General features: G+C 34.1%; 1 protein-coding gene across 2 annotated transcripts in view; it reads left to right on the forward strand.

Moving 5' to 3' along the window:
- The window catches only part of PDE3A (phosphodiesterase 3A), a 282,403-nt gene that overhangs the window by 245,046 nt on the left and 22,465 nt on the right, over positions 1–14,892 (forward strand). Inside the window, exons 6-10 of one of the 2 annotated variants that reach the window (XM_033117595.1) lie at positions 998–1,163; positions 4,110–4,195; positions 6,739–6,893; positions 8,357–8,494; positions 12,305–12,416. In XM_033117595.1, coding sequence (XP_032973486.1) covers positions 998–1,163; positions 4,110–4,195; positions 6,739–6,893; positions 8,357–8,494; positions 12,305–12,416 — 657 coding nt within the window. Of the gene's footprint in view, positions 1–943; positions 1,164–4,109; positions 4,196–6,738; positions 6,894–8,356; positions 8,495–12,304; positions 12,417–14,892 lie in introns of both variants that reach the window. The other variant, XM_033117593.1, reaches the window with a different exon arrangement.

Below are 14,892 nucleotides of genomic sequence, written 5' to 3' on the forward strand. Positions count from 1 at the left end.
TGAGAACTGCTGGCTGTGCAGTGGTGAGAAATAGAAAACAACCTTTAAGGATTTTATTTCATTTACTTTACAGTAGGTTGTTCAGTCTTAAAATCATGAAAAACAGTAAGGTGGTTTTTTTCAGAAGTCATTTCTCTCTTTTCTTCAATTTTCAGGGTAGGCTGCCTTCTCTATGTTTGGGAGAAAGTGACATCAAAAGACATCGTCCCAGTACTCAAACATGAGCACTTTGAAATCTAATCCAGTGTTCTGTAAAATTTTCACAATAGAGAGTAAACAGAGTTTGACACAAATATCCACACTTAAAATTTAAGCTTGAGGCCTATTTTTGATCTGAAAGGGATCATATTACATTTGTAAATGTTTTCTTCAGAAATTACTCTGATCAAAGTATGGTTTCATACACACAGAAAAAGTAGTCTCACTGAAAATATGGATGGTCAATGAAAGTTAACTGCTCTCAAAAATGTATCATTTTGATTTATCTATTTTAAGGGTTCGATGCCTGCCAAACTTTGCTCGTTAATACGTTAATGTTTAAAACAATAGTTGATCCTGTTGTTACTAAAATCTTTACAACCTAAGAGAAGGCAAATACATGAGAAAACTTGAACCAATGTGCTCATGTTAGAATGACAAGAAGAAACAAAAATAATATCCCGATGTCCTGAAGTTACTCTAGGACACCAAGGCTTTAATTGGGTTGGCCAACGTTGCCACCGATTTTTTTTTCATGATGATTCATTCTTCACATTTTATGCTTTGGAGACACCCTCACTGTACACCACGTCCAGATGGTGGCATGCAGAGGAGGCCAGCCCGGTGGCCTGAGTACTCATGTGGTCCTTATTGAGTTAAAAGGAGCCCACGGCGAAGTTTAAGAGTTGCAATATTGCATTCCAAAGACATTTGTTTTGACTTAATAACTCTCTTTCTTTCTCAGGTGCCCTCGCTAAAATTTCACCTCTTTCATCGCCCTGTTCCTCACCTCTCCAAGGGACTCCAGCCAGCAGTCCGGTCAGCAAAATTTCTGCAGTGCAGTTTCCAGAATCGGCCGACACAACGACTAAACAAGGCCTGGGTTCTCACCGGGCATTAAGTTATACTCAGAGTGCCCCTGACCTCTCGCCTCAGATACTGACTCCACCTGTGATATGCAGCAGGTAAAGATTTAATGTCGTTAACTGGAGTTTAACAATAAAACTGATACTGTTTTTCTTCTTAGAAACCCCCACTAGCAGTCCACACAGATGTGTCTATGTTTGCCAAAGTAGTTGACAAGGAAGTATAGGATAATGTGATTTGGGTTGAATAGGCTATATTTTCAGTGGTTTTCTATTCATAGAAAGTAGAGTCCATATGGTCCATACAGCTAATCTTTGGAGATGATATAATTCGTTGTATATTTTGTCTGCTTACCAATAGAACATTCACAAAACATGTATTTGAAAAACGTATGAAGTAATTCATAATTTGCTATTTGGTTGGAATAGTGTTTATTTGTTTTCCATAGAGAATTTTATATTGATTTTAAAGGCATTTCATCTTAAGTTTGTAATTCCCATTTTACCACTTTAAAAATGTGCAAATAACACATGGCACATTATGGCTGGACTCAAATGGGTCTCAGAATGCAGTTAAACAGTTGCTTATACTGCTCTGTTATGTCGAAATGCAATTCGAAAGTGTTGTCTTTTCACAGAGGATTAGAAAAAAGGGCCTAGCATGGCAAGAGTAATTATTTTGCCAACATTGTCACTAAGAAAGTACCTCCTCTTAATGATTAACATAGTTCGTCTCCACTGATAGCTTCATCTCGAACTGATCTTAAAGCTTTATAATATCTCTTTAGGTAGAAAAGAGTTGTGTGTTTTTAAACTAAGTATAATCCTGAGAGTGCCTTGAATGAAATGTTTCTTTTCTGAGATCAATGAGGATAACCATTGGAATCAATTAGTTACATAGTGGTCTTCTAATATATCACATATTGTTTCACAGACCCAAATGCGATCCATGTATTCAGTTTTAAGCTTCACAGATTTCATTTTCAGATCCTTTGTTCATAAACTCTATAAGCTAAATGAATGCTGTTTCATTTTATAATTTTATTTTACTTCCTTTCTCATTATAAATATTTTTAAAGGGAAAATCATTTTGGTTGGTTGGTTTGTTTGGCCGTGGCTAGAGTAAAAAGTTATTCTACCATCCAAAAGTTATTCTGCTTCCCTCTCTGTGACAGCTTTTTTAATAAAATAATTTTTGTAGGATATTAATTCCATCTCCTCCCCAAAGAAAAGCATGATAAAACAGACATATTTCCCTTGTAGTGATTCACAACACACATCACTTTATTAAAAGCTCTGAGAAGTCCTGCAAAAAGGAAACCTCTTATTTTTGTTCCATCTAGTGTTTTCTGAATTTATTTGACCACAGACCCAATTTCTTTAGGTTAACTCCCAATAATTGCCCATGAAGCTGGCATTTGATGGAACACCCTTAAGAAACATTTTTTGGGGTTTGCATCTTGAGTCAAGATGGAGCCCAGTGGAGTAACCAGAATCGAGGACATCTGCTTCAGGTGTTTCTAGGGAGACTGCCACTGTGGGCTTCAGACTTGTGTGAAATAAGTCACCTAAAAAGAGGAGAGAGATGGTCAGAAAAATACTACCACTCCTATAGCTTCCCTCATCACAGTCTACTTTTTGTCTTCTTAGCGGGAAAAATGTAATGGGATTTTTATTAAAAAGATTTTAGAGAAAAACAAGGCAATTTCACTGCCTGCTTGCTCAGTAATGTTTATAAAGCCAGTAGTGTGTGTTTTATTTGTTTGGGCTTTATAAATCTATAATTCAAACCATGTTTTATTATTGCCTTGAAGGCCGCCACCCATGTAGGCACAAAGAGCTCCAGAAACACACGACTAATTATTGTGGTTTCCCCTGTTGAACTCTAAGGGTTTGGCGTTGAATCCCAGTCTCTTGGCTGCTGGAATGTCTATGCAACAAGCTGTTTTATTGGCATAAGTGGTAGTATATTTGAGCTACTAACATAAATGTTCCTTTTAAGTATTCTCTTGCAATGAAAAATCTTAAAACTAATAAATCCTACTTCTACCGAGTTTCATGCGAGAATGTAAGCACATCATTTGCATCTACTTTCTTTTTCATTTTGTTTGGTCATTTTCTTTTGATTTCCTAAATCAAACTGATGGGATTTCATAATCAGAAATATTTTGCATGATATGCTTTTCCACTCACCTACAAGACTTGAAAAATAATTAACTTAGGATGAGAATACTCTCTAACTAGAAAGTGCTTATCTCTACTACACATATAAACACAGTTCAAGGGAAAAAGTGATGTGACGTTTAGTATATTAAATTACAGACTCTCACTCCTTTTCCTTTTAGAGTGAGTAATCTGTGTTTAAATAAATAAACAGAAACCCTCTGAAACCCATTGTGATATTAGACAGAAGGAAGGAACCCAGAAGCAAAATGCAGAATGAAAATCTAACCATGAAGTGTCTAAACAAGATAAATGAAAGGGGAACTTGCCAGGCCATTTGTGGAGTTAGTTTTTAGTTTATAATGCAGTCCAAACTGTTGAGAAAGCAAAAGGATCCTATGTCCTCCATCCTCCTCTGTCGAAGAGCCCTGTCCACTTCTCAGGTACCTTCATTTTTCTCAGTTACCCACGATGTACCCCCTTTGCCTGTTTTCCTCAGCTCACGTCCTATGTGGTAATTTTAAATTCACCCATCATTGAAATGTACTACTTTGTTTATCTCCTTAGGGCTTTAACAGATAACTGATCGATCTCAAAAAAAAAAAAAAAAATTAATTTTTGAGTCAAACAATACAACTAACATCCTATTCTATTTTCACACATGCAATCTTTTCTTAAAGGGCTCTTTGGACATAAAATGTCTTAAGCCATAGAAATATTAGGTTGGTGCAAAAGTAATTGCAGTTTAAAAGGTTAAAAATAATTGAAAAACCGCAATTACTTTTGCACCGACCTACTATCCGAATGTACTTAGAGATGGTGTGTACCTATGATTTTTTTAAAAGAGAGGATATACTTAAAAGTTGTTCCAATATTTCTCAGCTGTGGCAGGCCATATTCCCAGGGGAATCCTGCTGATGGGCCCCTGGAGAGAAGCGGTGCAGCCCTTCGGACACCAAGCAGAGCAGGTAATTCTTTGTTAGAATTCTGTTCTTCAAAATGGAAATTGCTTTATTTTTCCTCTGATCAAAAAGACAATATGTTACTGACCTTTTTTTTAGATTAGAAATTTAAAAGAACAATGAAAGAAATCAAAATCATACATAATTCTACTACATAGAGTTAATTATGGGTAAAATTTTGGTACAAAGCTTCCCAGAATGTCCCCATATATCTATACACAAACATGCATATTTTTTAAAACAATGTATAGAACTACACATTTTGTGTATAGAATTATATAGAAATGTTATTTTATCTTGGATATTGGAAGGTCATCCATGTTAGGGTACTCTCTGGAGATTTCCATGGCAGATCCTAACAAATGACCCTGCTTAGATCACAGTGCTTTTTCCTTGACATAGTATGATGAAGAGGTTAAGAACACAGGCATTGGAGCCAGATTTATATCATGACTCAGCCACCTACAGATTTGTAATCTCTGTGACTCAGTTCCTTCATCTGTAGAATGGGGATGATAATAGAAACTAACAAACAGGATTGTTGTAAGAATTAAATTACTTGCAGCATGTAAAGTGTTTATTATAGTATCTGGGTCACTTAAATAGTTGGTGTTTGCTGCCATTACTATAATTTTTATTTTCACTGATGCAATCCTAGGGACTTGTTTTGTTAGTGCTAAAAGTTCAGAAGGTAGAAAAAACGGCTTCTATGAACTATAGACTTTAGGGTGATGGAATCACTACTTAAGAATAATTCTTAATCATTGTTCTCAGCATTTCTTAATATACAATAAATATTGATTGCCTATGACAGTGGTGTACTGTGGCAATGTACAAGGTCAGGGAACATAAGCAAGGGAAAATTGAAAGGGAAATTCTCTGTGTGGCCATTACTGATATTGATACAGAATATTGCCTTTTCTATTTCCCTTATCTTCTCTGACTATTGAAGCTGATAGAATAAGGGGAGTATTTCCTTATCACCTTTGTTGTCTCATATGGAGCTGTGGCCTTTTAGTGTGCTTCTTCATTGTTTTCTACAAATTCTAGGATTGAAACTTGTCAGTTCTATTTTCATACTGTGTCTGATTCAAAGATAGAAGCAGTTGCATGAGAAAGATAGAAGAAAGATGGCTCCTTGGTAAAGTCCTACAGGACCCTTCTGATCGGGATAGGCTATATAACGAAAGCTATTATTCATTAGCAACTTAAGGAAAATCAGTTCTTATAGTAAATGGTTGAGGACATATAACAAACCTAGAATATCCAGAGCTATCTTGAAAAAGGAGAACAAAGTCTGAAGGAACACATCACCTGATTTGAAAACTTAAACTACAGTAATCAAGATAGTGTGTTGCTAGCATAACGATCAGCAAATAGGTCCAGTAGAATAAAACAGAAAGCCCCAAATTAGACCCCTAGCGGAATGTTCATTGAATGTTTGATAAAGATAGCAGAGCGATCAAATGGGGTTGGGAAAAAAAATGAATTATACTCCCTACTTCACATCATATGAAACTTTACTCTGAGGTGGACCATAGATAGACCTAAATTGAAAAGTTAAAATAATAAAGCTTCTGAAAGAAAACACAGGACCCTTGTGACTTTAGGGAAGGCAGTGATTCCATAGGCCGTGGAAGGTGATAACCATAAAAGAAAAAAAGAAGCTAGACTTCATCAAAAGTAAACAGTATAAAAACTAGAGTCAGACTTGAGGAGCTCCAATTTAGGGGACAGAATTTACCAGCTGTGTGCCTCGGGCAATTTACTTATCTAGCCTTTCTGTGCCTCGGTTTCCTATCTACAAAGCGAGGATAATAGTAATGCAGTAATAATACCTGCCTCATAGGATTGTTGAGAGGTTTAAATGTGTTAATACAAATGAAATGCTTGTGATGGTATCTGCACATAGCAAACACTGAATAAACTTCATTCAGGCACATTATTCAGCTGTGAGAAGCTTTTTGAGGTTTTTGCCCCAAGAGTAGATTCTTCAGACACGTGATATTACCTGATTTGTCCTCTACTTAGTGCAGTTTAGTGCTGATTGAAATGGGAGACAGTGGAGAGAGGTAATAAGGAAGGAAGCCACAGATTCCTGGGGATCGAGATTGGCTATATAGACTCTTTCATGCTCTTGAGCACGTACTATTGTTCCATATTCTACAAACTACTTTGTTCTTGGGTGTCAACTCAATTTCTCCCATCCATGTGCCCATTCTAGAGTTAGTGCTTTAGTCAGCTACTAGGTGGTTTAGTGTGTTGGGGGATGAATCAGGGAAAAAGAATTATAAAGTCATAGGGTTTATAAAGGTCTGAACTACTGATCTAAGTATTATTATTGAGGGCTTATCAAGTGTCATACAAATCAAGTCATAATTCTATCCATTCTATTGGATTAAAAAATGTGTGATTTCTCCCACCCTATAGTCCTGTATTCTTGGTATGTAAGCTCATATATTTACCACATGTATTTTAGGAATATTCATTTAATTGGATGCCTTTGTTTGTTACAAGTTTCTTAATAAGCATTTCTCTTTCAACTTCAGAGGACACTGCTCAAGTTACCTCTGATTATGAAACCAATAACAACAGTGATAGCAGTGATATTGTACAGAATGAAGATGAGACCGAGTGCCCAAGAGAGCCTCTGAGGAAAGCGTCGGCTTGTAGCACCTACGCACCTGAGACCATGCTATTCCTGGTAGCCCCATATCGCTTAACGCATTCGTTTATTTGAGAACTTGGCTTTGGTTACAGAGATTGGCTTAGAAATAGGTCCCTGAGTCATTAGCTTTACAAATATACCTCATTTGGATTACGCATGTATTATAGCCCTACCCATATGCATACATATAATTTTCCCTATCCCGGTTTTATTGATCTCTTAATGATTCTGTTATTCAGGGATTAAAAACATGAGTATTTGTCTCCACAAATGGTTACAGATGTTTCTTAACCAAATCTAAAAGCGTAAATATGCATAGGAAAACTGAACTATTTCATTCAGCAAAGTAATGTTTTATAAATATCAATCAATCAATACACTGAAGTGTATAGTTGTCTTAGGGCTTCAGCTGCTTTTTTTTTTTTTTTCTTTCTAGAACCTCCTTGATTTAGAAAGTGAGCCCATATTTATTTTCTTTGTTATATTAAATCAGTTTTACATCGACACTTGCTACCCAATAAATATCTTTTAAGGAATTATTTTGTGTGTTTCAAGAGATCCATTTAAAGAGGGTAAAATTATGTTTAAGTCAGGTTAATTTTGGATAGGCAGCAAGTGGTAGAAAACAGTTGATCGTCAGGTGATTATCAACTAATTGCTATTACCATTTTTCTTTTACCTGATTTACCATGCATACTTTTAAATCAAAGGTATTTTCAGATAAAATAATTCAGTGTTTTCTTATCCTTATTATCTTCCTTTTTTCTTTTTTTTTTTTGTAAATGTACTCTTAAGAATGTCCTCATTTGACACCAGTTATAAAATATCTATGCATTTACATGTTGCGTGTTTACTTGGAAACTGTACATCACATGTATTAAATTAAAATCCCTAAAAAATATGGCTGTTGTCATTCCACAGGATTAATGCTGATTTTGAAGCAATAATACAAATTTGACCGATTAGAGTACGTTAACTCCCCTTCCCCACTCATGGGTTTCTGCCGTCAAATGCTTTACCCCTGAGCTATACCCCCACTCACTCATGGGTTTCTTTTGAGAGTTAAGTATAAGCCAGGAACCCTCATCCCACAAAAACTTATATAAACATATAAAAAGATAAATTTACATACTATTTTAAAGTGTTCTGAAGCCCTTGAATCTTTATTTAGGAACCCCATAGTAGATTACAAAGCAGTTATGTCAACTTATGGAAGAAACATACATTTTTTTGTTGTAACATTTATGTACAAGCAATAAGCAGGCACCTAATATTGCAAAATTCATGGTCTGAAACAACATCATGACTTTTTCTCCTTACTTGGAGGTCCACGTCTTGTTTATCTTGATCTCTTTTAAAGATCACCCACTCACTCATTCACCCTGAAGTTTTAAGTCATTTATTTCAGATAAACTCAGTTGTTGAATTTAACTTACCAAAGCATAAATTGCTTTGTAGAAAAACTGCAGGTTGTTAAAATGTTTTTATCTTTATTACAGGACAAACCAATTCTTGCTCCTGAACCTCTTGTCATGGATAACTTGGACTCAATCATGGAGAAGCTAAATACTTGGAATTTTCCGATTTTTGATTTGGTGGAAAAAATAGGAAGAAAATGTGGCCGTATTCTTAGTCAAGTAAGAAATGCATTCGTACACATGACTTTAAATGTAGAAAAAAATATTCTTGGTTGGTTAAAGCTCTGTACACGCTTGACACCATAGGGGTATTGGGCAGAGAAAGGAAATTTTAGTACCCAACATTCTGTAAATTGCTTGGTGGTGGGTTAACAAAAATAATTGGACCTTTACGTGAATAAAATACCGTATCCTGCAATTAAAATATGTATTTGGGCGGGGAGCAAGCAGGGACACACAAGCAACATGGGGAAATGATCTGAAATTCATAGAATTCAGCAAAAGAAAAGCTGACACAAGCCCTCAAAAGAAGAAAGCTGACTATTTATAAACAGACACTAATTTATTGTAATGATTTCCATTGACTATTTTTTCTAAACTTTTAATATTACAGTGCTTAGGCCTTATCAAAACTAAGATATTATGCAGAAATATCTTTCCCCCGTACAATAGGAAACATAACAAATAGAGTTCTCTGCATTTTAGTATGGAACACACCTTTATGTATCATAAATATAGAATGCAAACTATTGCTGTATAACAAGACTTCTAGTATCTTTTCCTTAAGCTAGACTATTTTCAGGACTTCCCAAATAAAGAAACATTTGTTTCCCTGAGGGAGGAAAAAAATACAGAAATTAAGAATCTGAACATACATGCTCTAAACAAGCAAAACAAAACAGTGGATTCACTCTGTTATCAAACACGTATCAAAATAACACTCTTAACTAAAGGGGAGGATGCAATAATATGTATCAGCTTATTTAAAAATGTTTTAGGTGAGTTCTTATATATTGAATAAATACCAAACTTGATAATATAAAACTTAGATGAGAATTCAGAACCCAGATTCATTGAGGCCACGAACCCATCGCTGCAATACACAAGGAAAGAAATCACTTATTAATACTGATGTCTGTTCTGAGCATCAGAGAAAGACCTTGTTTGGACCTCTCAGCAAGTATATGAGCTGGGAACTTCGGGGTGAGCATCTCTGATCCATTGAAGTTTGAAGGAAGACAATAGAGGGACCTTTTTCTCTATCACTCAGTTGCACAAACCCGAAGTATTATTCTAGTCTTCAAGAAGAAAAATATGGCCCTGCTTTAAAGGAACTTCCATTCTAGTTGGGAAATGAGATGTATGTCAGTTCAACGGACTGCACACAAAAGAATTATGCTAAAATGATTGATGAAACTCAGAATAGACATCAGTATGAAACTCAGAATAATTACAATGTTTATATAATATGCAGTCATTGCCTCTGCCAGATGCTATTCTGACCAACGACTGAAATTAAGGACTAAAATGATAGCCTTTGGTTTTTCATTAGGAATTAATAGTCTCATTCCTCTCTTCCTTTCTCCTCAGTGCTAAACAAGATTTTTATTTATTTATTTATTTATTTATTTATTTATTTATTTATTTATTTATTTTTTAATGCTACCTGATCTTGAGAACAGCTTTAAGGGCAGCCATTTGTTTCCAATCCCCTTAGCCTCACACCTCAGGGCTCCCTCTGGGAGGTTTTATATCCCACTTCCTAAAACCCTTTGTAGATTGTGACTCTGAGGGAGACATTTTCCCCTGGAATATGCCTGTAATGGTGCCACAGGAAGACATGGCGGTGGACCTTGAGTTATTTCTCTTTTACTGGAGGGAGTGTTTGCTGGTATGGAGAGAAAAATCTCACATTTTTTTGTATTCGATATATATACCACAGACTCCCCCAAACTCTGCAATTTAATCTTCTCAGTAACTTTCATGTAGATATATATATATTTTTAATCTCTATTGTATAGAAGAGGAGACTGAGGCTGAAAAGAGGATATACTATTCATCTAAAGCCCTATAGTAAATATTGGATTCGTGATTTGAATATAGATCGATCCATAGCGGAAGTCCAGGCTTTTTATCTTCATTTAAAGTGCTTTTCAGTGCCCCCTAAAATATATCTGTTTATTATAGCTTTAAACTCTCCAAATGGAGAGTCTGAGCTAGTAGAAGAGTGGTTATTGCAGTTGGTTTTGCAGCACAAGTGCCAGGGTACCAAATACCATCGCAGATACCTAGCTCCCCTTGAAGTTCTGTGAGCTGGGGGATGGGAGGTTGCAACTTGACTAGCTTTGCAACAAAACGTTTTCTGAGAGTCATGGATGTAAGTAGACATTAGAAAGATTAGAGACAATTAATGATTAGATTTTGACAAAATTCATTAATGTGTTTTTTCCAATCATCTTTCAAAACTAAAATAAATACATAACTACATGATCCTTACTATATCAGTTTATTTTTCCAATTTACAGAACATTAAACTTTTTTAAAATGCAGCTTTATTTGCCTTGCTAAGTAGAAATTTATGGATTTCTTTCCCTTTGACTTGAGTTTATAAGGATAAAAATCGTGAAATTTTTACTATGTGAAAGGCTTTTTTTTTTTTTTTTTAACTTAGTAAGACCTTAGGACAGCTGAAATAAATTAACTTGAACATTCCAAGAAATCACCTTTTGGCTGAAATTACACAGAAAAAATCTCACTTCAAAAGACTTTCAAAGAGACATATATGCAGTAGAAATGACTTCTCAGTCTCGAGATACTGCTTGCCTTTTTGATGATTTTCATGTTTACTTTAACAAATTTAAAAGGACATCATCCATATTTTGGAATAATGCTTACTTTTTTCAGTTATGAATATTTTACCTGGTTAAAGGTGGCGTTTATCTATAAGTTGGATTATTGGTGGTTGATTTTTAACAGCTTTTTGGTGAAAATTCTCCTACTTTAAAATCATACTGTAAAATATCCTGTTGTTTTAATTTTTCAATTCATCTTTCAAATGTTTTAAGAGAATAATAGGAAATTATAATTATTTGCAATTCTAACAATATTGCTTTTCAAATACTGGTGATAAGATGTGAAGCAATTAAGAGTACAAAATCTGAACCCAAAATGCTTAGTTTGAATTCTGGTTCTGATAATGTGTCAGCTGTGTGGTATTTAAAAAGTCACATGACCTCTCTGTGCTGCAGTTTCCTCTGCTTTCAAATGCTAATAATTAACAGTACCTATCTCAGAAGGTGATGTTAGGATTAATTATATGTAAATGATTAATATATATATAAACTACTTAGAGCAGGCATCTTACTTATTAAATGCTATATATATATATGCATATGTACATATGCATATATATGTGATTAGTCCATATTTAAGCTTTCTGTCATTCTTTTAGTAGTGCTTATAGTAAGTACTATACAATTAATAATTTACTAAGTTTTAGTCTCTAGTTATCCATATCACACAAAATTAGGTGCTTTGATATCTTTCCGTAGTATATATTGTTTTTTGGTTGTGTTTTTCTTCATTTATGTCTCTATCATTAAAAATAGATTATATACCCCTTGTGGTCAGGGCCTACAAAGTTTAGGCACATAGCGGTCTTCAGTATATATTTATTGTCCCCAATAAGTGTCTCTACCAGCCGTAAATTGATACGTTTCTTTTCATTTGTTTATGTCTAATACACACCCACAGATGCCTGCTTTTTTTAAATTTATTCTTTTCATTTGTTCAGTTTCTAATTTCCTATCTCAAATACACTTAACAGTGCTTACCCTAAGGGGGTAAAATACAAATAAATGAAATTCAAATTTCTTTATAAATGAATCATTGTTAAATTTATTTGTATATTGAAAAATTGAAAAAAAATCTTAATAAGGTCTATCATGGAATAAAGTAAATCAAGTGGGACAGGGTTAACCTTTCCTCCTTGCATGTTTTTAAGGCTTTGTCTTTTTTTTTTTTTTACAGGTATCATTCAGACTTTTTGAAGACATGGGCCTCTTTGAAGCTTTTAAAATTCCAGTTAAGGAATTTATGAATTACTTTCATGCTTTGGAGATCGGATACAGGGAAATCCCTTGTAAGTATAAGATTTTTTGTGAAATAATACTTTAAATTCGCCATGGGTAATGGGATATTGAATCATTAGCAGCTAGCACACAATTACACATTGTAAACATGACGCAGCCACATGGTATAGCAATCAGAATAGCCTATGTTAGAATGTTAGAATCCTGGCCCCTTCACTTATGAACTGTAGGAGAGCCTGGGTCTCACTTAACTCTGCCCGCCTCATTTCTTAATATGTAAAACGGGGGTCATGTATCTGCTTCATAGACTTAGTATGAGGATAAAAAGAGATAACAATTCTAAGTGGATTATAATAGTGCTTTTCATATACTAACTGTAATTTAAGTGTGTGCTAAATAAATCATTAAATTGTTAAATATATTGCTCGTTTTATAATGTACTCCTTTTATTGAGTGAATTCAACTTTTGTTCTGGCATCTGACAAGTTAAATCACCAACTATTGAAGTTTCAATATGAGATAAACCTGGCTGGGGATAGAGAGACAGAAGGATGATGGTCTAAGTAATAAATATAAAAGAGGAGACATATGGAAGTAATTGTGGAGAAGTTATTAGAAACATTTTAAAAATCAGGTAAAGGTGAAGTCCAAAGGAAAAGACACAACCAATACTCGAGCATATAAACTGAATATTGTGAGAATAAGTTTATCATTTATAATCATGAGAAATTGGAAGAGGAGATGTTAAATTATATTTTTGATATGTAGCATTTCAGGTAGCATCAGCACACATAAGTAGAATTGTCCTACAGGCTGCATAATATATGGAACTGGGAAAAATGTCCATAAATCCAGTCAGTGAAATTGTGGAAATGTATAGAATGATGTAGTACTTTAGAAAATAAATGCATAGAAAGAAAAATAATACTCAAAAATAATATATTAGCTGGAACATGTCTTAGAAACATGCTGTTTAAAACATGTTTTAACTTTTAAATTTGTTTTTATGTACCTTAAACTTTTGAATCCCATGTCTTTTTTTTGATTGTTTATAAGAGCTTTATTAAGATATAATTCACATACCATGTAATTCTCTCCTTTAAAGTATGTAATCCAATGGTTTTTAGTATATTACAGAATTTTATAACCATCACCACACCAATTTACATTTTCATCACCCCAAAAGAAACCCTATATGCCTTAGCATTTAGGTTTCTTTTTCCATTTCTTCCCAATCCCTCATCCCTAGGTAGTCACCCCAAATTCTTATAATGTCCTAAAATATTTTAAGATTATTTTCCCTTGAAGACAATCACAGAGCTTTAACAAGCAGTGGTATTCCCATGTTTTTTGTAGTTGCAAAGAGCCTAAGTTAAATAAAATTATATGGAGACAAATAAAGCACAGGTATTTCCTGTAAGGGGTAGTACTTTAACCTAATGATTGATTATTAACATATTTGTTTTTTGAAATGCCTTACACATGCTACATTGGAATGAAAATACGCAGCTGATGGTATGTGATAGGAAAAGAGAATGAAAAATAGAATCTACAAATTAGATTTGTTAGAGACTATAGGACCAAAATGGGGCAAAATAGGAAAGTGGGAGTAGAAGAGAGAGGACCTTAAGAACACAGGGCCCCTTGGAAAAGTCTGGCCAATGGGTCCATGGAAGTTGGAAGAGAGATATAAAAAAGGGGTAGCTTGAAAAGATCTCAAGATAAACCTTGCTTTCTTAATAACATTTTTCCAAGACCCACCCTGGTTGGACGTCGGTGATTAACATGTGTTAGAGATTTCTCAAAGGTTGAGAAGTTACATAAATAAACTTTTATAGAAAGGAAGCCACTTAAACACTAAAAGACAGCTTGTTACCAGATGATATTTACAAATTAATGTTACATTTCCAAATATAATCAACTATAGACAAGTTCCATTGAGTAATTGATATAATAATTACCAAGTTTTCTCTAGTATATCATTAAATCGTAGGGAAAATTGATCAGTATTTAAATATAAAAAGCAGTTTCCAGATTCTATATTTTATTGTTAATTTTTACATTTTCTTATTACATTTTTATATGTTACAAGTGAATAGACGTTTTTCCTGAAATAGTGGTTTCTTCACTCCATGTGAAAATAATTTGTTATAATAAACCTGCTTGTTCTATTAGAAATCCCAGACACTTTCCATAAAGGGAATTTATTTATGTTTTCTCACAAGCTAGTTAAGCTTCATTGGTGATTATTTTAAATAATATTACCTTGCATATGGTAGGGCTGTAAATTGATACTAATGTGGATAATTATTAAAAGATTTGTTCATTATTAATTAAAATTAGCACACATAAAAATTTGTTGTATGTTTGCTTATTTTAATATTCACTCCTAGAGAGCTATATTTGATATGTCTCTAGCTAAGTAAACCTGTAACTAAATGAAGAAAAGCCTAAGAGTAACCAAAATAGGGTTAGATTAACTTTAATAGGACAATAACCTAAAGTTTTAGAAATTAAATTTTATTG

This window comes from Rhinolophus ferrumequinum, chromosome 10, assembly GCF_004115265.2.
Source record: "Rhinolophus ferrumequinum isolate MPI-CBG mRhiFer1 chromosome 10, mRhiFer1_v1.p, whole genome shotgun sequence".
Lineage (NCBI taxonomy): Eukaryota > Metazoa > Chordata > Mammalia > Chiroptera > Rhinolophidae > Rhinolophus > Rhinolophus ferrumequinum.